The 27,355-nt window shown below is 44.2% G+C and overlaps 1 protein-coding gene across 1 annotated transcript in view; it reads left to right on the top strand.

Annotated features, from left to right (window-relative positions):
• Window positions 1-22,746: 22,746 nt before the first annotated feature.
• Window positions 22,747-27,355, top strand: part of CB4H10orf67 (chromosome B4 C10orf67 homolog) — a 161,602-nt gene continuing 156,993 nt past the window's right edge. The window contains exon 1 of the mRNA XM_030322833.1: window positions 22,747-22,925. Coding sequence (XP_030178693.1) covers window positions 22,747-22,925 — 179 coding nt within the window. The remainder of the gene's footprint in view (window positions 22,926-27,355) is intronic.

Here is a 27,355-nt window from a genome sequence, read left to right as displayed (position 1 = left end):
ACACCCGTTCTGGGCACAGATGCAATGTAGACTCGAGCCGGTTTCGTAGGTTGCACTCAAAACTCTTAATGAATAGAAACGATCACGCATAGCGGCTTTTGTTTTTCCAAATGAAGCATCTGAATTGGGTCAGCCTGTATTTAAATGAGAAGCCCTTAATGATATCTCAAATGCTTTTCAGTGGTCTCTTGAGGTGACTTCTCCAGCTTCACTTTATTTTCCTCCAGATGCCGTGACTGTAGGAGCACACTGCGTGTTAGACAGGTGCCTCTGGTTAGAGTGCAGGGACAAGATAGATGCGAGCTGTGCTATTCCGTTCACTTATCTTGGGGATGGAGGTCACACACGTGCTCAACTTTCTTTCAATAGTATAAAAACTAAGAGCTCGGGCTCTGGTGCCAGGCTGTCTGGATTTGAATCCCATTCCCACCATTTGCTAACATGAATGAATGCCTCAGTTTCCTCGTCTGTAAAATGGGAATACTAATAGTCCTTACCGCATAGGATTATTGTGAGGATTAAGTGCTTTATATAGAAAGCACTGGGAATTCTTTTTTTTTTGAGATTCTACATATAAATGAGATCATACCATATTTGTCTTTCTCTCACTTATTTCACTTAATCATAATGCCCCCAAGATCTATCCATGTTGTCACAAATGGCAGAATTCTCATGACCGAATACTATATATATATATAGTATATATACTATATATATACTATATATAGTATATACATATATATATACATATATACACATATATAGTATATACATATATATACATATATATATACTATAGTATACTATATATAGTATATACATATATATACATATATATATATATACTATATATATATATATATATAGTATATATATATATATAGTATTCGGTCATGAGAAACATTTTCTTTATCCATTCATCCGTCAGTGGACACTTAGGTTGTTTCCATGTCTTGGTTATTATAAATAATTCTGCAATGAACATGGAGGTACAGATACCTCTCTGAATCAGTGATTTTGTTTCCTTTGGATAAACAACCAGACACAGAATTGCTGCATGATACGGTGGCTCTTTTTAAAAAAATTTTTGAGGCATTTCCCTGCTGTTTTCCATAGCGACCGCACCCATTTACATCCCCACCAACAGTGCATGAGGGTTCCCTTTTCTCCACATCCTCGCCAATACCTATTTGTTAGCTTTTTGATAACGGCCATATGACAGGTATGGGGCGATATCTCATTGTGATTTGCATGACGATGAGTGATGTTGAGCCTCTTTCCATGTGCCTGTTGGCCATCTCTGTCTTCCTTAGAAAAATGCCTCTTCAGATCCTCTGCTCATTTTTAAACTGGGTTATTTGGTCTTTTGTTATTGAGTTACATTGACTTGTATGTTGTGTTTTGGATAGTAACACCCTATTGGATACATGATTTGCAAATATTTTTATCATTCAGTAGGTTGCCTTTTCATTTTGTTGAAGGTTTCCTTCACTGTGCAGAAGCTTTTTAGTTTGATGCAATCCCCCTTGTTTATTTTTTCTTCTGTTGCCCTTGCTCTTAGAGTCAGATTTTTTTTTTTTAAGTCACTAAGACTGGTGTTGAGCAGCTTTACCACCTCCGTTTTCTTCTGGGAGCTTTATGGCTTCCAGATAACCCACTTTGAGTTAATTTTTGTATATGGTGTAAGACAGTGGTCCAGTTTCATTCTTTTGCATGTAGCCGTCCAGTTTTCCCAGTACCTTTTACTGAAGAGATTGGTCTTTCCCATTGTCTATTCTTGCCTCCTTCATCAAAAATTAATTGCCCATATATGCCTGAGTTTATTTCCGGGGCAAAATAGGATTTTGTTCCATTGATTTATGTCTCTGTTTTTATGCCAATATCATACTGCTTTGAGGACTACAGCTTTGTAGCATAGCTGGAAATCAGGAAGCCTGATACCCCCAGCTTTGTTCATGGTTCTCAAGATTATTGGCATCTTTTGTGGTTCCTCTCTGGCCTCTCTTTAAATCCTTACTTAAACAAGCTATTCTGTGATGAAACCTATAAGGCATCAGAGCTGACGGGATCCTTATAGATCATCGAAAGCTCTTTGCCAGAGGCCCCTGGGATTCAAACAAAACACAAATGATCTCGATCATTTTCCCTTTGTCCATATTTATCTACCATCTCAAGTAACTGTTTTAAATTACTAAGATTTTATTTCCCCCTATGTTAAAATGCTTCTTGGGGCTCCTGGGTGGCTCAGTCAGTTGTGTGTCCAGCTCTTGATCTCAGCTCAGGTCTTGATCTCAGGTTTGTGAGTTCAAGCCCCGTGTTGGGCTCTGTGCTGGGCATGAAACCTACTTTAAAAAAAAAAAAAAGCTTCTTTCCCATTTCAGAAATTGGAGAGAATTATTTCTGAGACATGATTGTATGTGTGTGTGTGTGTGTGTGTGTGTGTGATACAGCAGGTTGGATAAAGCATTGGTATTTCTTCCATAACTGGGAGTTCATATTTTCAACACCAAAAAAAAACCCCAATATATCCCGATTCTGTCGCGTGAGCTGGAGCCAAACTAAGAAGTCAGGTGGACGAGCTTCCCTTCAAGTTTTTCTATTTCTGGGAAGCTCAGGCTAGTTCTGTTCCCTGGGTCAGAGAGGAGGTAATAAAACAAACTCACACAAAGCTGTGAGTGATTCAGTGCTAAGGAGGATGCATCAGAAAGCATGACTTCATACAGACGATGAATCACTGACACTGAGAAATCTGGCCATCGGCCAGAATAGGAGATACTTCCAAGTTTCACATCAGTTGTTTACTCAATAAGTAGTAGTGATTACTTTTCATGCATAGACTGTAGAAGCTGTTGGGGATGCTCAAAGCTTTTGCTTCCAAAGACCTGGTGATTTGGTAGAGGAACCAGCATAAAGGCCATTATAAAAACATGATAGTGGAATTAAAGCAGGTGCAAAGACGTGCCTCAGATATGCAGGAACAGAAATTGTGTTTGCCCAACCTCCTCTCCACCTCTTTCTCTCTGGGTAGCCGTCGTAAAGTCAGCGGGCTGGTTCCAGCTCCAGGCATGGGCCCCGAGGAACCTAAGTCACTCAGAAGCCACGAGCCCTGCTCTGGATGCAAGACATCCCCCGGGGCCCTGGTCTACCCATTCACGTGTCACGGTTCAGACCATCAACAGCTGAGGAGAGAGAGGTCTTCTGAGAACGCTGGGGAAAGAAGTGTTCACGCTCTTCTGTTATTATTGATTGAGATAAAATTTGCACGCTGTGGGAGTCAAACCCACCCAGGTCAGTGGTGTTCACATATAGCATATGGCATAGAACCACAAAAGATGCCAATAGCCAAAATAATCTTGAGAACCGCACTCTCTAATTCCAGAATATTTTCCTCACCCGGAAAGAACCCTCATACTCATTTTCCTCTCCCTCCAGCTCCTGGCAACCTTTAAATTCCTCTCTGTCGTTAGCCTGTTCTGAACGGTTCGTGTACACGGAATCACATAATATGTGGCTTTTTGGGTCTGGCTCCTTATGTTTACTTAGTGTAATGTATTTAAGGACGACCCATGTTGCAGCATGTTATCAACACTTCCTTCTTTTTCTGATGGAATATTCCATTAGGTGGGTATACCAGCCACATGTGGTTGGCCCATTCACCCGTTGATGGTTCTTTTCACTTCTTTGGTTATAACAAAAAGTGCTGCTACGAACATTTTTGCATAAGTATTTTTGTGTACCTATGTTTTCAATTCTTTGGGGAAGCAGGCTCCGCACTCTCAGTGTGGAGCCCAATGTGGGGCTCGAACTCACGAAACCACAGGATCATGACCGAAGCAGAAGCAAGAGTCGGACCCTTAACCCACTGAGCCACCCAGGTGCCCCTGGCTTATTTGTCTTTTAATTGTTGAGCTTTCAGAGTTCCTTATATACTCTGCATACCAGGCCTTGATCAGCGACATGATTTGCAAATATTCTGCCCCCTTTCGTGGGTTGTCTGTCAATTCGCTTTTGAGAGGAGTTTTGCACATGACCCTTCTCCACCTGCATCTCAATGTTACTGAGGTTTGATGTGGCTACGGCCAGCATGCTACTGCCTGAGAATGAACTGAGGGAATTGCAGGGACGTGAACTTGGAGCTACTCGCTTGAGTCAGTCCTTGGGAAAACTTTTTCTCTTATCTCTCGACTCCCAAGTTCATGAGCCAGTATATTTATTTTTAGTTGTGATGTTCAGTTACCTCCTGCTAAAAGCCTCCTAAATGATACAGGTACCAAACCCTGCCTGAGGGAGAAAGTCTTGACCATTTCCTTCTCCTCAAATCAAACCACAGAGTTCAAGAACTAACCTTCAAAAATCTCAACAGCAACATTTGGGAGTCTATCCAAGCATTGTAAGAGCCGTGAATAGTGTCACCACCAAGACAGGGGTGCCTTCTCAGAAGCAGTGGTTGTAGACGTTACTGTTGTGTTGCCAATTAAACATTAGCTTAATTACCTTTTATCTCAGCATCTGGTTTTCTGATATAATCTATATTTTAATGGACTTCGGGCAGATCAATAGGGGAAAGCCCAAATGGGTAATTTTACTGCCCCAGTCAGGAAAGCATTCTGAGTAAATGAGTTTCTTAATAGAGCACAACACCCTAGCCAATCCCTACTTCCTTTGGTTTTCCACAAAGGAAATGTTCAGCTGCTTTGTTTTCAAAAACCTCAGGGTGTATCAGTTAATCAATTGTCCTGAATGTGGCTTTGCTGGTTTGTATACTGCTACAGAATGAATTATGGAAGGAAGGAAGGAAGGAAGGAAGGAAGGAAGGAAGGAAGGAAGGAAAAGAAAGAAAGAAAGAAAGAAAGAAAGAAAGAAAGAAAGAAAGAGAAAGAAAATAAAGAAAATAAAGAAAGAAAAAGAAAGAAAAAAGAAAGAAAGAGGGGAAGAAAGAGAAGAAAAGAAACAGCATCCGACGCCCTGTAATCAGACCCCGAGCTCAATAGACTCCCTCTTCTCCCTCCACCCCCCCCCCACCCTCCCCTCATCCCCCTCCACCTACTCCCTCCCCCAGCCCCACATTCCTCTCCCTATTCCATATACCCTCTCACCCTCACAAAGAAGGAAGAAGAAAGAAGAAAGAGGCAAGGTGGGCGAGAACTGATCATAGTAAAGACGTGCAAAGCACCGACGGGTGAATTTCACTCTCATTCAGAAACTCTAGTGATAGAGTCCACTCAATACCTACCCGACTTTTTTTTCTCTTAGAAGAGAACTCCTTTGCTTTAGGAATCAAAATACCTAATCATTTTCACCAAACCTTTGTTCTGTGGATCTCCCTCAATCCATTTTCTCACAAGGATTTAGTAACACAAGCTCTTGTTAGATTTTCTCTTAGATGACATTTGGTCACATGGTTTGAAGGCTTAACCTACACCCGACTGTCAGTGCAACATCTGAGGGAAATGCATGGACCCTTCATTCTTCATCGATGTACTTTCATACCACCTGGCACGTTACGTGTTCAAGTGTTGATTATCTCATGAGCGGGTGTGCACATACACACACACACACACACACACACACACACACAAGCACCCACTATGTGACAGAAGGGAATTACTTCTATTCCCAATGCCTAGAAAAATAGATGGACAATAAATTTAATTTTTTTTTATTTTAGAGGAAGAATGTGACCAGGGGAGAGGGGGAGAGTGAGAGAGAGAGGAGAGAGAGAGAGACGGAGAATCTGAAGCAGGCTCCACACCTCGCTTGGAGTCCAACAAGAGGCTTGAACTCATGACCCTGAAATCATGACCTGAGCCGAAATCAAGAGTCAACCAACTCAACCAACTGAGCCACCCAGGCGCCCCTGGACAGTACATTTTTATGTGATAAATAATTCAACGAATCTGCCTCTTTATTCACTGATTCATCTGTTTAAAACAGCATGCGACACAAGTTAGGAACATGGGGTCAGGACACAGACAAGTTGAATCCCAGTCCTTCTACTTATAAGCTGTGCAATCTTGGGCAATCACATAACTTCTCTGGGCCAGAGTTTTGTCATTAGGGCAACAGGAATAAGAACTCTCACAGAGCTGTCACAAGTATGAAATGAGATGTTACACATAAAACCCTGAAAACAATGTCGTATATAGCATATAAGCCCAATGCCTATGAAATCTCTTGTGCTCGGGGCACCTGGGTGGCTCAGCGGATTGAGTCTGACTTCAGCTCAGGTTAAGATCTCGTGGTTTGTGAGTTCAAGCCCTGCCTCGGGTTCTCTGCTGTCAGCCTGGAGCTGAGCTGCTGCGGATCCTCTGCATCTCCCTCTCTCTCTGCCCCTCCCCCGCTGGCTCTCTCTCTCTTTCTCTCTCTCTCTCTCTCTCAAAATAAATAAACTTTAATTTTTTTTTTAATTTTTTTTTCAACGTTTATTTATTTTTTTGGGGACAGAGAGACAGAGCATGAACGGGGGAGGGGCAGAGAGAGAGGGAGACACAGAATCGGAAACAGGCTCCAGGCTCCGAGCCGTCAGCCCAGAGCCCGACGCGGGGCTCGAACTCCCGGACCGCGAGATCGTGACCTGGCTGAAGTCGGACGCTTAACCGACTGCGCCACCCAGGCGCCCCAAACTTTAATTTTTTAATGTCTATTTATTTTTGAAAGACAGAGAGGTTGAAAGAGAGCACAAGCAGGGGAGGGGCAGAGAGAGAGAGAGACACAGAACCCGAAGCAGGCTCCAGGCTCCGAGCCGTCAGCACAGAGCCTGACGTGGGGCTCGAACTCACGAACCGTGAGATCATGACCTGAGCCAAAGTCAGACACTGAACTGACTGAGTCACCCAGGTGCCCCTAAACAAACGTAAAAAATAAATAAATAGGGGCACCTGGGAGGCTCAGTCGCTTCAGTGTCTCACTTCGGGTCAGGTCATGATCTCACGGTTTGTGGGTTTGAGTCCCGCATCAGGCTCTGTGCTGACAGCTGGAGCCTGGAGGCGGTTTCAGATTCTGTGTCTCCCTCTCTCTCTCTCTGCCCTTCCCCTGTTCACACCCTGTCTCTCTCTGACTCTCAAAAATAAACATTAAAAATATTGGTTTTCGTAAATAAACAAATAAAAATCTCTTGTGCTTCCAACACGTGAACAGTCATTACTCATTTCTTCAGCAAATATTTATTTAACGTTTACTCTGGGCCAGGTGCTGTGCTAGGTGCTGGGAATACAATGGTGGATAAAACCAAAAATGGACCCTGCCTTTATGGAGCTTATAATACAGTGAGGGAGAAAGTTATGAATTACAGTAACCACACAAGTAAGTGTAGCATTAACAGCCTTTTGTTAATTTTTAAGTAGGCTTCACCCCCAGCTCAGAACCCAACGAAGGGCTTGAACTCACGACCCTGAGACCAAGAGGCAGATGCTTAACTGACTGAGCCACCCAGGCGCCCCTGTAGCATTAACAATCTTAAAATTTAGGAAGAGATGGGGCAAGATTATATTTATAGGGGACATTTGATCTGGCCAGAAATGGAAAACCCACATTTCTGGGAGAAGCCCGCTAGGTATGTGTGATGTGGTAAGGAGGTACACAATATCCGATTTCCAGTTGTTTTCTTTTATGTGCTGTTCTTTTTTAAAAAAAAAAAAAACATTTATTCATTTCTGAGACGGAAAGAGACAGAGCACATCGGGGGAGGGGCAGAGAGAGAGGGAGACACAGAATCCGAAGCAGTCTCCAGGCTCTGAGCTGTCGGCACAGAGCCCGACGAGGGACTCGAACTCACGGACTGTGAGATCATGACCTGACCTGAAGCTGGACGCTCAACCGACTGAACCACCCAGGTGCCCCTCTTTTATGTACTAGTCTATAATCCCCTGTTTTTCCTCAAAGAGTCTGTAGGCTAAGAGTGAGCTCATAGCCTCGAGTTGTGATTTTTGCACTGAAGAAGAGGCCGGTCTCTGATGAGGGAGAAGCTCTCCTCAGAATGGACGGTAGCCATGGGCACAGGGACAAGGACAAGAGAATAAAGCCCCCCCCCATCTCTGGGAATTAAAAAAGAAAATACAGGAAAACAGTGGGTTGTATAATTAAATCATTTTATTTGGACATAAAAGGAAAGTCGGAGCCCAGTGTCTAGAGTTTTGAACGTCTGATTTGTTTATAATAACAATGTTCAGAGAAAATTTAGAGGCAGGAATAAGTTCATTCGTAATCCCACCTCCGTACATAATCATTTTTCCTTTTTGGTTTTCTTTTGTTTTCCCTTTTATTCTCGAGCTATTACAGCCGCAGGCATTTTTAAATGGTTGTACTCACAGGACACAAATAATTTCACATCTCCCTTTTATGTGGTAGACAGTCTTCATAATTATTCATATTAATCATCATCCTCTTTTTATGGGGGGGGGGAAGAAACTGAGCCTTAGAACCTTGCTGGTTGCCGTCCTCGGCAAATTAAAGGCTCATGGTCCTTCGTCAGAAAGGCAAGTTCTCGACGACAGCATCTGTCTTACTGCTGCAGTGAAAAGACGAAGAAGGTACGTTTTAGAGATGGAGAGACATCTAAAGAAAAACGTGTCCTGTGTCCTCCTGACACTTCACCGCCCACTTCCCTTTTGACTTCAGACGTGCGGGGCGTCCACCCTCCAAGCAATTCTGCTCCACCGGCTGGGTGTTCTAGAGTTTGACTCGATTCTGACACTACCCTCCCTGCGGATAGTGTCCGATCCCACAGGTTACGGGCTCGGTCCCACAAGACTGCTCCCCTCCTTCAGATGCCACTCACAAGGCCAGCTTGCCATTTCGGTTTCTCACGGACCGGCTGTCCATTGGAGGGTCCCAGACTCCGTGCTCGGGTTTAATCAATTTGCTAGAGGGGCTCGCAGAACTCAGGAAAACAGTGTAGTCACCAGATTACTGGCTTATGGATATAACAGCCAGATGGAAGAGAAGCGTGGAGCAAGGTATGGGGATGAGGGTGTGCAGCCCCCATGCCCTCTCTGGGTGCACCACCCTCCAAGAACCTCCGTGGGCTCACCATCTAGAAGTTCTCCAAATCTTTGTTTTTCGGGGGTATTTACAGAGGCTTCATTACAATAGGCATGAGAGATTAAACCACGGGTCTTTGGTGATTCATTCAGCCTCCAGCTTGTCCTCCCTGTCTGGAAGATGGGGCTTGAGGCAGAAACTTCCAACCCTCTCATCCTGATTGGCTCCTCGGGCAACCGCCCCCATCCTGGGGCTAGCCAAAAGTTCCCTCCTTAACATCAACTGGTGGGTTGAGAGAGGGGCTTGTTACCAATGACAAGACACCTTTGTCTCTTCTGTCTTGGGAAATTTCAAGGGTTTTTGGAACTCTGTGCCAGAAACTGGACAAGACAAAGATACGTATTTCTTATAAATCGCAATATCACAGGGGAGCCAGAGAGCGGTCTGTGGCCAGGGAAGGAGAAGGTGCAGGTACGTGACAAGCCAAGGTCTTGGACCCATTGGTCTCATTAGCTTATTCATTGAGCTTAACAGCCTGAAAAAAAAAAAAAAGAAAACAAGAAACAAAAACTACCAACTGTTTCAAGCTTCAAAGTGCAAAGAAATTTTAATTTTAAAAGCGGGGGAGGGGGGGATAATAAATAAGATCCTGTGGACATCAAGATAGGGAGGGTTTGGATTAAAATTCATTAAGATGCAATAAGAAACTCTAGGCTCCTTGCAGGTAAAAGAAACTTTGCTAATGAACTATTCATGAAGAAATGAGCTGAATGAGGGAATCCTGTCTTGGCTTGGCAAAGGTTCAGACTTGGTTCAAACCTTCTCCCCAGGTAATAGTATAACAAAAAGTAACAAAGAAGCGTGTTTGTTTGTTATTTGAGTACCTTGCTTGTGGTACAAACCAACCTGGCATTAGCCTTCCCGTTATAGTCTGAATGTTTCGCAGTAACCGAGGAAAAAACCGCTAGGAATAAAATCTTCCATTTAAAAATCAGCAACGAGGGGCGCCTGGGTGGCTCAGTCGGTTAAGCGTCCGACTTCAGCCAGGTCACGATCTCGCGGTCCGTGAGTTCGAGCCCCACGTCGGGCTCTGGGCTGATTGCTCAGAGCCTGGAGCCTGTTTCCGATTCTGTGTCTCCCTCTCTCTCTGCCCCTCCCCCGTTCATGCTCTGTCTCTCTCTGTCCCAAAAATAAATAAACGTTAAAAAAAAAAAAAAAAAAAAACTTTAAAAATCAGCAACGAACAGGCTCAAGAAAAGTTTGGAGCCTGTGTGAGTCCCTTTTTCTATGATTCTAAGCAAAAATTTTAAACCATACAAAGTAAACAGTTTTGAGCACATTTTATGTGCCACATGCAATGCTTACTGAGCTTATACAGGGATAAATAAGTCCTGTTCCTCAAAATGACAACAATCCAGTGGGGTAGAGATACATCTAAGCAACTGATAATAACCCAAAGTGACGTGCCACCCCATGCCACTTTCCCGGGAGCACAGTACAGCTCTACCATTTGTTCATGCTGTTTCTAGAACTGACTCCCTTTTCCTGTTCACCTATCCAAACTATATTCAGGCTTTAAGTCCCGGGTCTACACCAGCTTTTGCACGAAAGGTTCACTGAGTATTCCTCTTTCGTAGAACTTAGTTTTCTTGGGGCACCTGGGCGACTCAGTCAGTTAAGCGTTCGACTTGGGTTCAGGTCATGCCCTTGAGGTTCGCGAGTTTGAGGCCCGCATCGGGATCTGGGCTGTCACTGTGGAACCTTCTCAGAATCCTCGTCTCCCTCTTTCTACCCCTCCCCCACTTGCTCACACTCTCTCTCTCTCTCTCTTTCTCTCTCTCTCAAAACTAAATAAACATTTTAAAAATGGACATTAAAAAAAAGAACTTAGTTTTCTTCATATTTCCTATTTGGAGTTTTTACTGTACAAAATAGCATTTTGTTATAGACCATTTGATGAGAACACGTGTCATTTTACACGTATTCGTTTTGTCTTTTTCCACTGATGCATACGTTTCCAGAAGACCACCATTTTCCTCTATATTCTGTCCTGTGACTTTTTTTTCCCCTCCCCGTCCTGTGACTAACTTAATACCAAATGCTTATTCTGTGATTGGCCCTGCCATTCTCATTTGGCTCTACTTCTAAAATCCTAATTGTTGGGGCGCCTGGGTGGCTCAGTCGGTTGAGCATCTGGCTCTTGACTTTGGCCACGGTCATGATCTCATGGTTCGTCAGTTTGAGCCCTGCATCAGGCTCTGCGCTGACAATGCAGAGCCTGTTTGCGATTTCTCTCTCCCTCTTTCTCTTTCTGCCCCTCTCCAGCTTGCTCTCTCTTTCTCAAAAGTTAAATAAACATTAAAAGTTTTTTAAACATAGATATTGTGTCTGTCCTCACCTACCAGGCAGGTTTTGTTGCAAAATTTGGTTATAAGTAAACAAATCATAATTAGAAACTAGCTGCATTATTTCTTTACTTTTACAAACACTTTTGCGTCAAAGCTCTTTTATACTGAATTCTGGGGATGGGTTTCTCATATTGGCCTGTCCCTGGATGAGATTCCGAATTATCCCATTTTTCTTCTTCGGTCATCTTCAGCTCTGACTAGACTGTCAACATTTCATCTCCTAGAGACTCAATTATGTGATCCTAAGCAAATCACTCCATTCAACTGAACTTTCCTTGAGACTGATTTTCTCATATGAAAAGGGAAGATAATGTTATTGAACAAGGTTGAGTTAATAATGCATATGAGAGAGGGACGCCTGGGTGGCTCAGTCGGTTGAGCATCCGACTTCGGCTCAGGTCACGATCTCACGGTTCGTGGGTTCGAGCCTCGCGTCGGGCTCTGTGCTGACAGCTCGGAACCTGGAGCCCGTTTTGGATTCTGTGTCTCCCTCTCTCTCTGCTCCTCCCCCACTTGTGCTCTGTCTCTCTCTCTCTCAAAGATAAATAAACATTTAAAAAAAAATAATAATGTATATGAGAGAAGCATTCTCTGGACCTTAAGGACCTATGAGATATCAGATATCATCATCATTGTCACCGTCATTGTTATTGTCTCCTTCGCTACTTTGAAATTTGCAAGGTTGTTTAAGAAAGGTGATATAATAATGGGGGCGCCTGGATGGCCCAGTCGGTTGAGTGTCCGACTCTTGGTTTCGGCTCAGGTCATGATCTCCCAGTTTGTGGGCTCGAGCCTTGCATTGGGCTCTGTGCTGAAAGCACAGAACCTGCTTGGGACTCTCTCTCACCCTCTCTCTCTGCCCCACCCCTGCACTCTCTCTCTCTCTCTCAAAATCAAAAAATAAACTTAAAAAAAAAGGAGGAGGGTGATATAATGGAAAGAATACTGGTTGATATTACTAGTGTTCACTAATATCAGTTCCCTTCTATTTCCTGAGAGCTTGACCAATAGATTTTCTAGTCCCCTTTGCAGTTGGTAGAGCCATGTGACTCTCATCAGTGGAATGGGCAGAAGGGGCCAATGTATTTTACTGCCAGTGCTTGATTCTTTCTCCTTCCTTCTCTTCGTAAAGTGACTCAAGAGGCCTTGTGTTCCACATCTGTTCCCATAAGAAAAAGATGTTTCTTGGCACAAAAACAGACCCTCAGATCAATGGAACAGAATAGAGAACCCAGAAATGGACCCACAAACATGTGGCCAACTATCTTTGACAAAGCAGGAAAGAATATCCAGTGGAATAAAGACAGTCACTTCAGCAAGTGGTGCTGTGAAAACTGGACAGCGACATGCAGAAGAATGAACCTGGACCACTTTCTTACATCAGACACAAAAATAAACTCAAAATGGATGAAAGACCTAAATGTAAGACAAGAAGCCATCAAAATCCTCGAGGAGAAAGCAGGCAAAAACCTCTTTGATCTTGGCCGGAGCAACTTCTTACTCAACACGTCTCCGGAGGCAAGGGAAACAAAAGCAAAATGAACTATTGGGACCACATCAAAATAAAAAGCTTCTGCACAGCAAAGGAAACAGTCAGCAACACTAAAAGGCAACCGATGGAATGGGAGAAGATATTTGCAAACGACATATCAGATAAAGGATTAGTATCCAAAATCTACAAAGAACTTATCAAACTCAACACCCAAAAAACAAATAATCCAGCGAAGAAATGGGCAAAAAAAATGAATAGACACTTCTCAAAGAAGACTTCCAGATGGCCAACCAACACATGAAAGAATGTACATCACTCATCATCAGAGACATACAAATCAAAACCACAATGAGATACCACCTCACACCCGTCAGAATGGCTCACATTAACAACTCAGGCAACAACAAATGTCAGCGAGGATGCGGAGAGAGAGGATCTGTTTTGCACTGCTGGTGGGAGTGCAAACTGGTACGGCCACTCTGGAAAACAGTATGGAAGTTCCTGAAAAAATTAAAAATAGAACTACCCTACAGCCCAGTAATTGCACTTCTAGGCATTTATCCAAGGGATACAGGTGTGCTGTTTCGAAGGGGCACTTGCACCCCCATGTTTATAGCAGCACTATCGACAATAGCCAAAGGATGGAAAGAGTCCAACTGTCCCTCGATGGATGAATGGATAAAGAAGATGTGGTATATGTATACAATGGAGTATTACTTGGCAATCAAAAAGAATGAAATCTTGCCATTTGCAACTACGTGGACGGAACTAGAGGGTGTTATGCTAAGTGAAATTAGTCAGAGAAAGACAAATATCATACCACTTCACTCATATGAAGACTTTACGACACAGAACAGATGAACATAAGGGAAGGGAAGCAAAAATAATATAAAAACAGGGAGGGGGACAAAACAGAAGAGACTCATAAATATGGAGACAAACTGAGGGTTACTGGAGGGGTTGTGGGAGGAGGGATGGGCTAAATGTGTAAGGGGCATAAGGAATCTACTCCTGAAATCACTGTTGAACTATGTGCTAACTTGGATGTAAATTTAAAAAATGAAATAAAATAAAGAAAAAGATGTTTCTATCAGCTGGATCCCTAGGCAGTTGCACGGAGCAGAATTTCTTGCCAACTCGGCGGGAATTGTAGTGTGAGTGAGAAATTCACTTTTGTTGAATCAAGTCACTGAGATTTGGGATTGTTTGTTAGTACAACATAACATAGCCTCATGGGACTAACATACTGTGATGGACCAAAGGATAAAGGAATCCTAGATAGGGGCACTTGGAGGGCTCAGTCAGTACAGCATGCGACTCTTGATCTCAGGGTTGTGAGTTTGAGTCCCACATGTGGCAAGGAGTTTACTTAAAATTAAAAAAAAAAGAATCTTAGATGTATCTACGGCCTAACCTATATGCCCTTGAGTGAGCAGACTAAATTATACTATCTCTAAGGTCCCTTCAGCTCTGAAAACTCTGATATTGCAATAACACAAAGCAATCTCATGGGAGTAACAAAGAAATGTCACCTTTTGTTTAAAGAATAAGATAAAATTTCAGTTATATCAAACCATCTCAGAGAATGAATTCAGCCAGAATAATTTTTAGGACACTTTTCTTGGCTGTAGAGGCAGAAAGCAGATTTCCAACTCTGTTGGGACTGTACATAATGGTAAAGATATATAGGGTCTAAGTAATGGGTTAAGAAGCTTTCCTAGGAGCAAAGCAATTAGGATTTAGGCATGAACTTTGTAGCCTCTTTAGGCTCACAGGTCTTTTGCTTAATTTCTAGTGCTCATGAATATTGCACAAAGGTGAATTTCTCTGATAACCAGGCTCCAGTTATACAGGGTGTTAGTGTATTTCTGTACAGCAAACCCAGCAACACAGATCCATAATTACGTGGCTAATATGTACTTGACAGTTTGAGAGATACTTTGTAGGCCATTTGCAAAAACCAACATTACGGAAAGAACTGAAATAATTCGTTCCTCGTGACACTTCAGTGAGGCAATATAGCATCACGATGAAGCGTGTTAGGTTCTAGAACAAAACTGTCTGTGTTCGGATTCCAATTTCACCCCTGAAAACTGTGAACGTGGGCAAGTAAATGAACCTCTTGGTGTCTCCATTTTCTCATTTTTAAATTGCAGGTAATCAAAGTGATGTGTTAAATGCCTAAAAAAGTTGCCGACACATAGTAAGCACTCAGTAAAGATTAGACTTGTAGCGATTATTTTTTGCAGTCCTTTTAATATATTTACTGTATCCGTCAGGGTTCTCCAGAGACACAGAATCAATAAGAAAGATTTGTTATAAAGGGTTGGTTCATGTGACTGTGGAGGCTGAGAAGTCTCACACCCTATGGTCTGCATGCTAGAGGCCCAGGAAAGCCGGTGGTGTAGTTCCAGCCTGCACTGGGAGGCATGGGAACCAGGAACCCGTGGTCTAAATCCTTGTCCAAGTTCAAAGGCTGGGGAACCACGAGCGTGAATGTCTGAGGGCAGGAGAGGGTGTCTGTCACAGCTCAAGCAGAAAGCTAAGTAGTCCTTCCTCCCCCTTGCTGTTCTATACAGTCTCTCAACAGATTGGATGATGCCCACCTACATTAGTTGGGGGGGGGGAGTTCTTTACTCAGTCTCCTGAGTCAAATCCCAATCTCTTCCAGGAACATCCTCACAGACATATCCCTAAATAATGTTTTACCAGCTATCTGGGAATCCCTTGGCCCAGTCAAGTTGACACATAAAACTAACCACCACAGGGGCACCTGGGTGGCTCAGTCAGTTAAGCATCTGACTCTTGATTTTGGCTCAGGTCATGATCTTACGGCTCGTGACTGCTAGACCTGCATCGGGCTTTGGGCTGACAGCACAGAGCCTGCTTGGGATTCTCTCTCTCTCCCTCTCTCTCTGCCCCTCCCCGCCAAAGTAAATAAATAAATTTAAAAAACAAAAGATGCTCTCTTTCTCTCTCTCTCTGCCCTTTCTCTGCTGTCACGTGCACACTCTCTCTTTAAAAAAAAAAAAAGAAAGAAAGAAAAGAAAGGGAAAAAAATCAACTAACCATCACATTTACTATTATTGATATCATGTAAGAGCTGCAAAGAACATAAGAGTATCCTTTGATTAATTTATTAATTTTTCATTGGTCACTGTGTTAGCCAGGGTTTTCCGGAGAAACAGAACGAATACGATGTATACAGAGATTTATTTTAGGGAATCAGTTCATGTGATCATGGAGGCCGGCAAGTCTAAAATTTGCAGGGCCTGGCAGGCAGGCTGGAGATCCAGGGAGGAGCTAATGGGACAGTTGTAACCTTCAGGTCACCAGGCGGAAGACCTAGGAAAGAGCTAATGTTACAGTTCGAGTCTAGAGGCCACCGGCTGAAGAATGCCCTTTTGCTCAAGAGTGGGCAGTCTTTTGTGCTATTCAGGCCTTCGACTGATTGGATGAGGCCCACCCACATTATGGAGGATAATAGGTTTTATTCCAAATCTACCAACTTAAATGCTAATCTCATCCAAAAACCACCACAGAAGCATCTAGAATAATATTTGGCCATATATCTGGGCAATGTGGCCCAGCCAATTTGATGTACAGAATTAACCACTATAGTCAAACATACAATTTTTCCTTACCGGGCCAATCATTTCAATTGGTGGCTTGAACCTAGACCTAGAATCTCCTGATGGGAACTCACCGCTTGCAATCCTTCCCTCCTTTCCACTTGTACATTGATGATGGGAGTTTCCTTCTTCATAAAGAATGAGTCAGCAGAGAAACAGGGTCTTTCTGGCCCAAACAGCTCCTTCTCCCCCCTGCCATGGGGTATGGGATTTCAGGCAGCCATCTGGCTTTGGCAGTCTGGATTAATGTCTCCCCCCGCCTAGAAATAGCAGCCAACAGTATTTGCCTGCCTAGTTCCTAGTGTGAACCAGGGAGGTACATTATGCTTAAGAAATAGCTCTTTTTAAAGGAACTTATTCAGAATTTCCCCATCACTGATTCATTGGACAAATACTTACTGAATTCTTACTATGTGGATGGCACAGGCTTGGGCTGGGAATATTCAAGGACGAATTAAACAGATACAGATTTTGCACGTCAAAATCAGTTACAATGAAGATTTGGTTACGTCTTCTGGCTTCCTAGAACACTGACTTCATTTGGTCACGCACAATTCTTACGTTTCTTTGCATCGATGCTATATCCTTCAAAGAAATTTGATGAAGGTAAAGATCGGCTATTCCCCACCTCCTCGCTCTCAGCTTGCTCCTATTGAAAGCAAGTCTCAGGATGCCTGGGTGGCTCAGTCAGTTGAGCATCTGAACTTTGGCTCAGGTTGTGATCTCATGGTTCGTGAGTTTAAGCCCCACGTTGGGCTCTGTGCTGACAGCTCAGAGCCTGAAGCCTGTTTCAGATTCTGTCTCTCTCTCTCTCTGCCCCTCCCCTGCTCAAGCTCTGTCTCTCAAAAAAAAAAAAAAAGAAGTTGAAAAAAAATTAAAAAAAAAAAAGAAAGCAACTCTCCCACATTTTTTTTATTAAAAAAATTTTTTTAATGTTTATTTATTTTTGAGAGAGGGAGAGAGAGCATGTGGGGGGGCGAGGGGCAGGGAGGGAGGGAGACGAGGATCCTAAGCAGGCTCTGCACTGACAGCAGAGAGCCTATGTGGGGCTCGAACTCACTGTGAGATCATGACCTGAGCCAAAGCTGGACTCTTAACCTACTGAGCCACCCAGGTGCCCCTCTCACATTTATTTTTATTTTTTATTTTTTTTTTTCAACGTTTATTTATTTTTGGGACAGAGAGAGACAGAGCATGAACGGGGGAGGGGCAGAGAGAGAGGGAGACACAGAATCGGAAACAGGCTCCAGGCTCTGAGCCATCACCCCAGAGCCTGATGCGGGGCTCGAACTCACAGACCGCGAGATCGTGACCTGGCTGAAGTCGGACGCTTAACCGACTGCGCCACCCAGGCGCCCCTCACATTTATTTTTAAAAACACTCATGGCAAGCAGACCCCAAGAGGTTTATGCAGGCTATTTGTGGAGGTCTCCAGAGCCCCACCTTTCTGTCCTGGTAGGTGCACTAACGGCAGGCGTGAATGATTCCTTCGAAGCCGATGTGATAACATTCCAGAAGCAAGATCCTAGTCCCTGTCAGTAGGCACTGGGCAATTACAAATCAAAGGCTGGACGGAGGACTGTCAGGGGATCAAGATCCAAGCCCCATCCCTCAAGGCTTAAGTTCCAGCCTCCCTGAGACTCTTGCATACTTTTCCTGCAAGGTAGAGAGGGTTTCTGAACGATTTTGGCTGACCTACCTAGCTTGAAGATCTTTAAATTCACCAATTTAAGCCCACTTCTAACATCGACTGTGCTAGTCACTAGGCCACTACGTTCGCCAACAAAAACCCACTGCTGACATTCGGTATATTAACTAGCATGGCGTGGCTTGTTGGTCTAGAACGGTTAACAGCAGAGCTTGGAGTAGCCCCTTCAGTAAGTTTGAACTTCCTGATTTGAGCAAGAGTGGATGTGCCATCCTAGACCGTGAACTCCTGATCAGCACCTTGGTAGAGCAGAACCCAGGTAGCCTAAGTCCCTCTCAGGGTACCTTGAAGCATTTCTAGGTAAATAAACAGGCATAACAATAACAAACTGGAGTTTCACACTACCGAATTCTTCTGTGTCCAATATTCCCCGTGAGTTCTCAAAATTGCTAAATTAGAATGTTTTACTCCACGTTTCTGAGATGGAGTTCGAAGCAGAAGGACAATGAAGGTGTTCATATTACACTCGCTGGAATACTAGTTCAAGAGCCGAGCTGACTTTCTAGGCAAAGCCTGACCTGGTGGTTCGTTATGGGGAACGTCTTGTCTCTAAGTCTGGTCCTCCTGTAGAAGGTCTAAGCACTGTATCTTATTTATCAGTTCGCTTAGGTCAAAGCACAGGGGAATACGCTAACCAAAACCAAATGTCTGCTATCTAGATTATGTCTTTTGTGTGAATCTATATATCCAAGGATCTGAATTACCCTGTGGCACTACAAATAGAACAGAGAACTAGACGGTCCTACGTAGCTGATTTATGAAAGTCTGATGAGTGTTCCACTCCTCATGACAGTAAATCCCAGCCTTCTGTGGTCTGATGAAACGGAGCCTCCAGAAAAGGGCTTCGTCTCATCAATTCTTATTATTTCTTTCACTGATTCTGGGATTCATACCTTTACCGTCTTTTGTTGAAATCTCAGACTGCACGAACCATGGTAATTGCCCTTTTATATTACTCTCCATTCAGACTTCTACCTTTCCAGAGTCACTTCACTGCATATTGCAATTTGCAGTATATACATATTGCACTGTATATGTTGCAGATTTGCCAGGTTGTGTTGGCAGGCATGCAGACCCACTATGGTCAGTTGGCCAGACCCAGGAGACTTCCCGAATATCCCTCAGCAGCAAGGTCACAAACCTTCTTGCAGGTGGCCTGACTTCGGCAGATGGCTAAGCCCTACCGTCCTTTTTTTTCCACATTTTTACTGATCTCCCTTTTAAACACCTAGACCAGCTCCAAATAGAGGATATCCTCTATCCCAGTGCTCAAGGACATTTGGCAGTAAGATCCAAATTCCACATCAAGACTGCTCCTGCCCAGCTCCCATCATACTTCCCATCTTGGTTTTCAGCTCTAGCCACGTGACAAACACTTACCGATGGATTTTTACAAGAGTGGATGTGCTATGTCATTGCAGCAAAATTTAAGACATAAAAATGATGCAGTCTCAGGAGGTTTTCCATAAAGGATTTAGTAGTATAATATTGTCCTGGCCATTTCCTTTCCCAACCCTTTATTTAAGACCTTGGGTTATGGATGAAGCACAACATAAAACAAGTTTACCTAACAGAGCCTGCACCACATAATCACAGATTACAGCTGGTGATAAAAGAAAAATAAGCACTTTACATATGATGGCTCCAGAAAGAATTTAAATTACAAACCTAGCCTGAAAACTCTTGGCTTTTATTAGACTACAGGACCGATAATATCCAAGTGGGATATATAAATGACTATGTTTAGAGTCAGCACTTGACTCGTAATCAAATCCTCATGCTGTTTCATCTGAGATGTTATCACTTTTAATAATTGGTGGGTGATAGTTTCATATAAACACACATTACATTTACACCCGTTTCAAAGAAGCATTTGAAAAGTTAAAATTGTGCCGCAAGTAACACAAAGTTAAAAACTTTAACTTACAAAGTAAACTGAACTATTAACTTAAAAAGTAAAAAGTATTTTAGCTTATAAGACATTTCACCTTTTTTTTTTTTAATTTTTTTTTCAACGTTTTTTTTTATTTATTTTTTTTGGGACAGAGAGAGACAGAGCATGAACGGGGGAGGGGCAGAGAGAGAGGGAGACACAGAATCGGAAACAGGCTCCAGGCTCCGAGCCATCAGCCCAGAGCCTGACGCGGGGCTCGAACTCACGGACCGCGAGATCGTGACCTGGCTGAAGCCGGACACTTAACCGACTGCGCCACCCAGGCGCCCCAGACATTTCACCTTTTTAAAAATGGAAAACTTTAAACGGTGTATTCCTTAGCTATGGTTTAGAAAGGAGGGACCCGCGTTGTTACAGGCCTGGTTAGGATCTGTTTTACCATGGGCTGCCTGAGCCGTGTGCTTTTCTTCCTTTATAGATTGCTCCCAACCATCCTGAGAAAGGTTGATTAGCAAGTTTTTACTGGTGAGAAAAAAGAGGCTTGGAGACGTTAAATCAATTTCCCAATGTTCTAACGCAGCTAAATTTCACAGGATTTATTTATTTTTAATGTTTACTCCAGAGCTCGTGAGCTTTCCACTAAAAACCATCAATTAATTCATCGTGCGATACAAGAGCCTGGATTTAGTATGACAAATGCTTTGACAGGGCCAACCCCAGTTGTTTATAGGTGAGAACATGATCTGAAATGACCAGTTTTATAAGGCAGAAGGCCTGAGAGGTAAACGTAGGTAACTGACAACAAGAGAAGTGCGTTAGGTAGTTAATAGTTTCAAAAACAATCCTGCTCATAACTTGGTCTCCCAGACACTGAAATCTGAAACTCTTTGATATGCTCTAGCAAGGCTTGAAACAAAGAAGTTTTGTTCAGTCCATGTTTTCCTGGGATGGTGTAACTATGTCCATATCAGCCAACAAATGCTGCACAGAGCTGACCAATGACTCATGAAGTCTACCGTGAGATGTCCCTCTTCAGTTTCAAAATATTAACTTTGAATTGCATTAACGGAAGCAGCCAACAGCTTGTCACGGTCTTTTCACCACCTTAGCCCAGTCCTAACCAGATTACATTTTTTTTTTTAAACAACAGACTTCTAAGTTTTTTTTTTCCTTTGAGATAATACGTTTTACTTATTTTTTAATATAATTTATTGACAAATTGGTTTCCATACAACACCCAATGCTCGAGACAAAGCATGAGAGGGGGAGGGGGAGAGAGAGAGAGAGAGAGAGAGAGAGAGAGAGAGAGAGAGAAAAGGGAAACATAGAATCCAAAGCAAGCTCCAAGCTCAGAGCAGTCAGCACAGAGCCCGAATTGGGGCTAGAACCCATGAACCGTGAGATCATGACCTTAGCAAAAGTCAGACGCTTAACCCACTGACACCCAAGGTGCCCCTAACCAATTTACATTTTTAATTTTACCTTTTAGAATTTTTACCTTTTAGAATTTTTATGTGCACTGTGATAAAAAATCACTTAAGATAATTATAGATTTATATACATTTCTCTCTTTTAATATACTTTTTGATTACGATGAAATTTCCCTCAAGAGACTTAGAAGTTAGATTTTGAAAATAAAAATCTACATAAAATAAAAGTAACGCTTTCTGTCTTCACCTTCTCAAAGGAAAACAAAACTTTACAGAAGATCATGTTGGCATTGGTTGCGATTAATTTTTTAGTCGTCTTCGGATTGGGGCCTTCGGTCTTTGTCTTTAAATACAAGAGCAGTGTTAATGCTACCTAATTTCCTTTTTGTAGTTTGAGCTGCCAATATGAAACTTACTTTGTTTTCACACGATTATGAGAGAAAATATTGTTTTCCTGTAGCCCATGTGTTGAAATGGAAATCTAGTCTCTACTTAGCTCTAAAACTAGCAAATGACATACTATGACATTAGAAACGATGTATCACCATTGTCAACACGTAATTTAGAATAACGGATGAACAACAGCTTGACCATTAAGCAGTTTCTCTTATGATTTTAGACACTTTGCAACAATAAATTCCACACTACACTCCATCGCTTAAAACCTAACGCCGGAATTCTGACCTTCATACTAAGTAGGAATGTAGGCTGTTGAATGTGTGCAAAGAATTTTTTGTCCACGAACGCCTACGTCTGTGGTCAAGTGGCAGGTGTAGGCAATTCATCAGGCAGCCCTCTTCCTTCTTATTAAGGCACTGCTCCGGGCGCCCGAGGGTCCTTAGGTCCCGAGCATGGCTATTTGTCGTCCGCCGGGAGGGCGCCTTTTGGCGCAGGGTGGACGACCACGGAGGCGACGGTCGCCGATTTTCGTTCGAACGTCGCGTGGGGAGGGGTGTTCGTGTGAAAAGAAAGGCGCTCGGGAGAAGGGGCGGCAAGGAGAGGAGGGGCGTGGTGTGATGCTGCAGGGGCGGCTAGACGGGTCCAGCTTTCCCGGGGACACTTCTGCGGCGGCCTGGCCGTGGGCGCCCGGGGCACAGGGCGCCGGGTCGGGAAGCCCAGAGTCAGACGCGCGGTGCCAGCCGCCCGGGCCCCTCCGCGCAGGCGCCGCCCATTCCCGCGCTCCGCCCGCCCCCAGGGGTCGCCATGGCAACGGACGCGGGGTTCTGGACTCCGACTCCCCCGAGCCCCCAGCTTCGCGGGAGGCGGCCGGCTGAGCCGCGGGCTCCGATGGCGGGCAAGGGCGACACGCCCGAGACCGAGGAGTGCTGGAAGATCCTCGAGAGCCTCGAGTCGACTATTGAGCAATGCCGGTTCAGCCCCAGGTGACCCGCGCGAGCCGCAGCGCCACCCCTCGTCCGCGCGCCCCTTTCCCGCGCCTCCGCGCCCGCGCCCCGGGCCACGGCCCTGCTGGTCTGATTTCTTCAGTGTATTCACGTAAACTGAGAGCACGGGTTCTGGAGCCAGGGGGCCTGAGTTCAAATCCTGAGACCCACTGCAGGGCCCCTGAGTTGGGCGAGTCACTTAAAAACTCTGTCTCAGTCACCTGCTGGGAAAGCAGCCGGGTGGTGCCGAGCAGCGCCTACTTCATAGCCCACAGCGAACATGAAATGGGTGCGTGTGGGTAACGTGTTTAGAAGTGTGCCGTACATATATATACATAGTACCCTGTAGGTGTTTGCGAATATTCTAGTTATTTCTTGCTGCTTTCTTTACGTCTCCTCCCTCCTGTGACCCTTTGCCCCCCTCCCCCCCCCGCCACATTTTGTTTGGATAACGTAGAGCTGATGTATCTGGAAAAATGTATTTTTCTTTCTGAAATCAGTAGGTGGCCGGCACTAGGTTAGCTACCGTGTGCAAGCACTTAAAATTCTCCAAGTCAGGGGTCTCACGGTGCCAGGTGGGCTGGCTTAGAGGCAAGTCCCACACACTGAGGCTCCGGAGTGAGAAGAAAGGACGAGCGCCGTACTCGCCCGATGGTGGGGACTGACCCAGTGAGCCAGTGCTGCTTAAGTGGGTGCGTGTTAAATCAGGTTTTTTTGGTGGTTGTGAAAGTCACATATTGCCGGTGGCACGTAATAAGCACCATGGGCACAGTGTCTAACCTGTTCGGCTTGTTTACTGCTAGGAATGACTTCCTGCCTGGGCATTGCGTGGCGTGTGGCTCTCCCACAAAACACACCGGCCCCGCTCAGCGGACAAGGTGACGTACCAGGGCCCAGGGCATGCTTGGGGCCCAAACAAAGGAGCCGCTGATGCCCACGTGAATTCCTCTTCACCCCGAGTGCCAGGGAGACCGGGTTGGTGCTCTGGTAGAAGAGGCTGGAGTGCTGTCTGCCATCCTGGGTTTAGGGCACAGGTTGGCACTGGGCAAGCAGCAGCCTCCACCTCCTGTGAAGCCCCGCCCTTCTAGTCAAGAAACCGATGATGAGCCAGCAAACTAGACGATAAATAAGTTAGCCTGTAAACGCTGAGGACGGAATAGCAGGGAGGGAGCAGAGGAGCTAGTGTATGGAGTGGGGAAGCGGATGGTAATTTTAGACACTGATGAAGTTTTAGGGTGATGGGGGCTTGGTTCGTAGGGTCCGGAGCCAACAACCAAGAAAGAATTTTGGAAGATGTCTTTGGTGCAAAAAAGTGATTTTATTGAAGCACAGGGACAGGACCCGTGGGCAGGAGGATGAGCCGCGCTGCAGGTGTGTGGGGGCGGGGGGGTGACCATTTGGTGGAGTGGGGGAGATAAAGTCTAGAGGGAGTTTCTGAAGAGAATTTCACATGCTAAAGACTTACTGGAGGCCTAGCTGTTGTCAAGCTAAGGTGGGTTTTCCCTCTAGCAAAGCATTGACATTAAGACTCTCGGGAGTTCCTGGACTTTTAGGCTGTTGATGGGATCGCCTTGATTGCCCTTTTCTAGTAAACAGTTTAGCCATGTGTGGGGTTTTTTTTTTTTTTTTGTTCTTTCCTGTTTTGGGGTAGCTTGGAGTGTCCAAGGAATATCATACATGTCCCACCTGGGGGGGGGGGTGCTGTGAGCCTGTACTTTGCCCCCAGCTTGCCCCACACTCCCTCATCAACACTGTGGTCAAGGAAAGCTTCTCAGAGATGACACTGGAGTGAAGAAATGCAGGCTGGGGGTGGGGGGAACCATTCTGATCTCTCAGGGGACAAAGTGTTCCGGGCAAAGCACAGGAAGCCGGAAGGGGTGGGGCTGGGTGTCTGGGGCCCAGCCAGGACCCCTGTGTGCCTGCAGCAGAGAGAGGGGAGCGCAGTGGAGAGGAGGTCAGACCTAAAGGGGACAGTGCCAGGTGTGGGACCTCAGCTTTGACTTTCAGTAAGGTATCAGATGTGCTTTTTCAGCACCGCCAAGCAATTCTCCAAATGTCAGCACTGACTGAGTGTCCTACAGTTTAACTCAGTGCTGACACTGCTACCTAGAGACGGCCTCAGACACCACAGGTTAAGGGCTCAGTCCCACCAGCCTGCTCTCCCCCACCCCACTTCAGGTGCCAGTTGCAAATCCAGGTTGTTACCTGTGCTTCTGACCATTCAGCCTTAAGTGAGCGGTTCCCCTAACTCCCTCTGTGGGTTCAATTAATTTGCTAGAGCCACTCCTAGAACTCAGGGTAGTAAAGGAGACAAATACATACATGACCAGATAAAGAGACACATAGGGTGTGGTCTTGAAGGGGCCAGAGCACAGAAACTGCTCTCCCCATGGAGTTTGGAGTGTGCCACCCTCCTGGCACCTGGCTGTGTTTTTGTTCATCAACCCAGAAGCTCGCTGAGCCTTGTAGTTCAGAGATTTTTATGGAGGCTTCATTACAGAGGCCCAATTGATTGAAATCATTGGCTTTTGGTGATTGGGTCTACCTCCAGCCCCTTCAGAGGGAGGTCTGGTCATGGGACTGACAGGTTCCACCCTCTAATTGTGGTTGGTTTCCCTTGCAACCAGCCTCCATCCTTAGGGGCTTTTCACAAGTCCCCTTAGGAACATCAACTAAGGTGTGGTTCAAAGGAGTTTGTTATGAATCACAAAAGACACACAGTTGACCTTTTTCCACATCGAGGCTATTTCAGGAACTGAGGACAAAAGACCAAATATAACAGAAGATGATCCTATTGCCCTTGTCCTTTAAGAAATTCCAAGGGTCTTGGGAGCTTTGAGGCCGGAACCTTGGATGAAGACCAAAATATATATTTCTTATTATAAATCACACTGTCAAAGATGGGAAGCCATTTCGGGGTGGGGGTGGGGTGGGGATTGGAACAGAGGAACAATTTCATATGATTAATCTTTCAACTGGATTACTCTGGCTGCTGTTTTGATAATAGATTATAATGAAGATAAGGGCAGAAACGGGTAGACCAGTTAGGTGGTATGGGGGGAAAATCATTTTGCCCTTACCTTTCTGTGTTCTCACATGAGACCAACCCCATAATAAAAGATAGATTAACAGGAAAAAACAAACAAACAGAAGTTTAATAGGGTGTATGCCTCTTGTATACAAACACGAGAGATACCCAGGAACACTGAGTAACTCCTCGAAATGGCCCAGCCAGCACCTTAAATACCATCACCTAAACACAAAAGATGGAGGTTGGGTAGAGGGGAAGAGTGAGTTATGGGAGATTGTCAGGAAAAGCACAGTAAACAAAAGCATGGCTGTTATGCAGATTTAAATTGGTGCCTTCTTATTGGTAAGCTTCTCCTGTGATTTACTCATCCTTTTCTTCCTGGTCTGGAGAGGAAGACACTTCCAAATGGCAATATTTGTAAATGTAAATTTATAAAATATATTATGTAATATAAATATACATAAAGAATATGATATATTCTTTATAAATGTAAATTTACAGAAGGATAACTTCTGCTTTGTTTTCAGAGCTTCTCTTGTGTCTGCAGTTCTCAGAATAATTGACTCACAATAATCCTCATGCCAAAGAGGCATACTTTGAGGTACCATATTCTGCTTCTCTTCAAGTCTGATGTCCAGAAGAGAGGTCCAGGCTGGCTACATCAATTTGGGAGTAATTAGCACAGAGACAGAGAGGCTGGAGGACTTGGTGAGATCACCTAGGAAGTGGGCACAACAAAGAGAAGTCTCTTTGAGCCTGGGGTACATCATAGTTGTGTATTCTTGGAGGAAAGGAAGAGGGAAGCAATGTTTTTCTTACTTCAAATTGAACAGTACGCCACGGTGAAAGTTTAGCATGCCGAATGCCATCTTCTTCGACTAATTCATTAATGAGCATTTGTTAGGGTAGTCTATTCTGGGATTCAATGAGAAGTATCATTGCATTCTATTAATAAATATTCATGGGTCTGTTTTCTATAATAAATTTACATGTTAATTTTGTATCTAGTTTATTAAAAAAAACACAATCGTCATCTTTCCAAGATTATATTTTATGCACAACAACCAAGCCATTATTCAGAAGTTGAATTGCTGAGACTATAAATAAGGACTGTGTAGGAACCACTTAGCTAATTTGTTGTGATGTGGGTTTCCATTCTAGGCACGGGGGCTGCCATTTAAAATTAGAGACATTTGGAATGTGACGGGAAACTGAAGAATGAACCGTCATGTTTCACTTAGATCTTGAATGAGCCAGATCTTTCTGAGTCGATTATACAAAAATTTAAGACTCGAGAGACCTTGGAGCCGTGAGCCTGTTCTCACTAGGGATGGAGAACTGGAATCTGTCACTTCAGGCTTATGATTCTAGAGGAGTTATTTCCTCTCTTCAAATCCTG

Source organism: Lynx canadensis, chromosome B4, assembly GCF_007474595.2.
Source record: "Lynx canadensis isolate LIC74 chromosome B4, mLynCan4.pri.v2, whole genome shotgun sequence".
NCBI lineage: Eukaryota > Metazoa > Chordata > Mammalia > Carnivora > Felidae > Lynx > Lynx canadensis.
The sequence above is the reverse complement of the archived record's forward strand: the minus strand, read 5'-3'. Positions and strand labels throughout refer to the sequence as shown.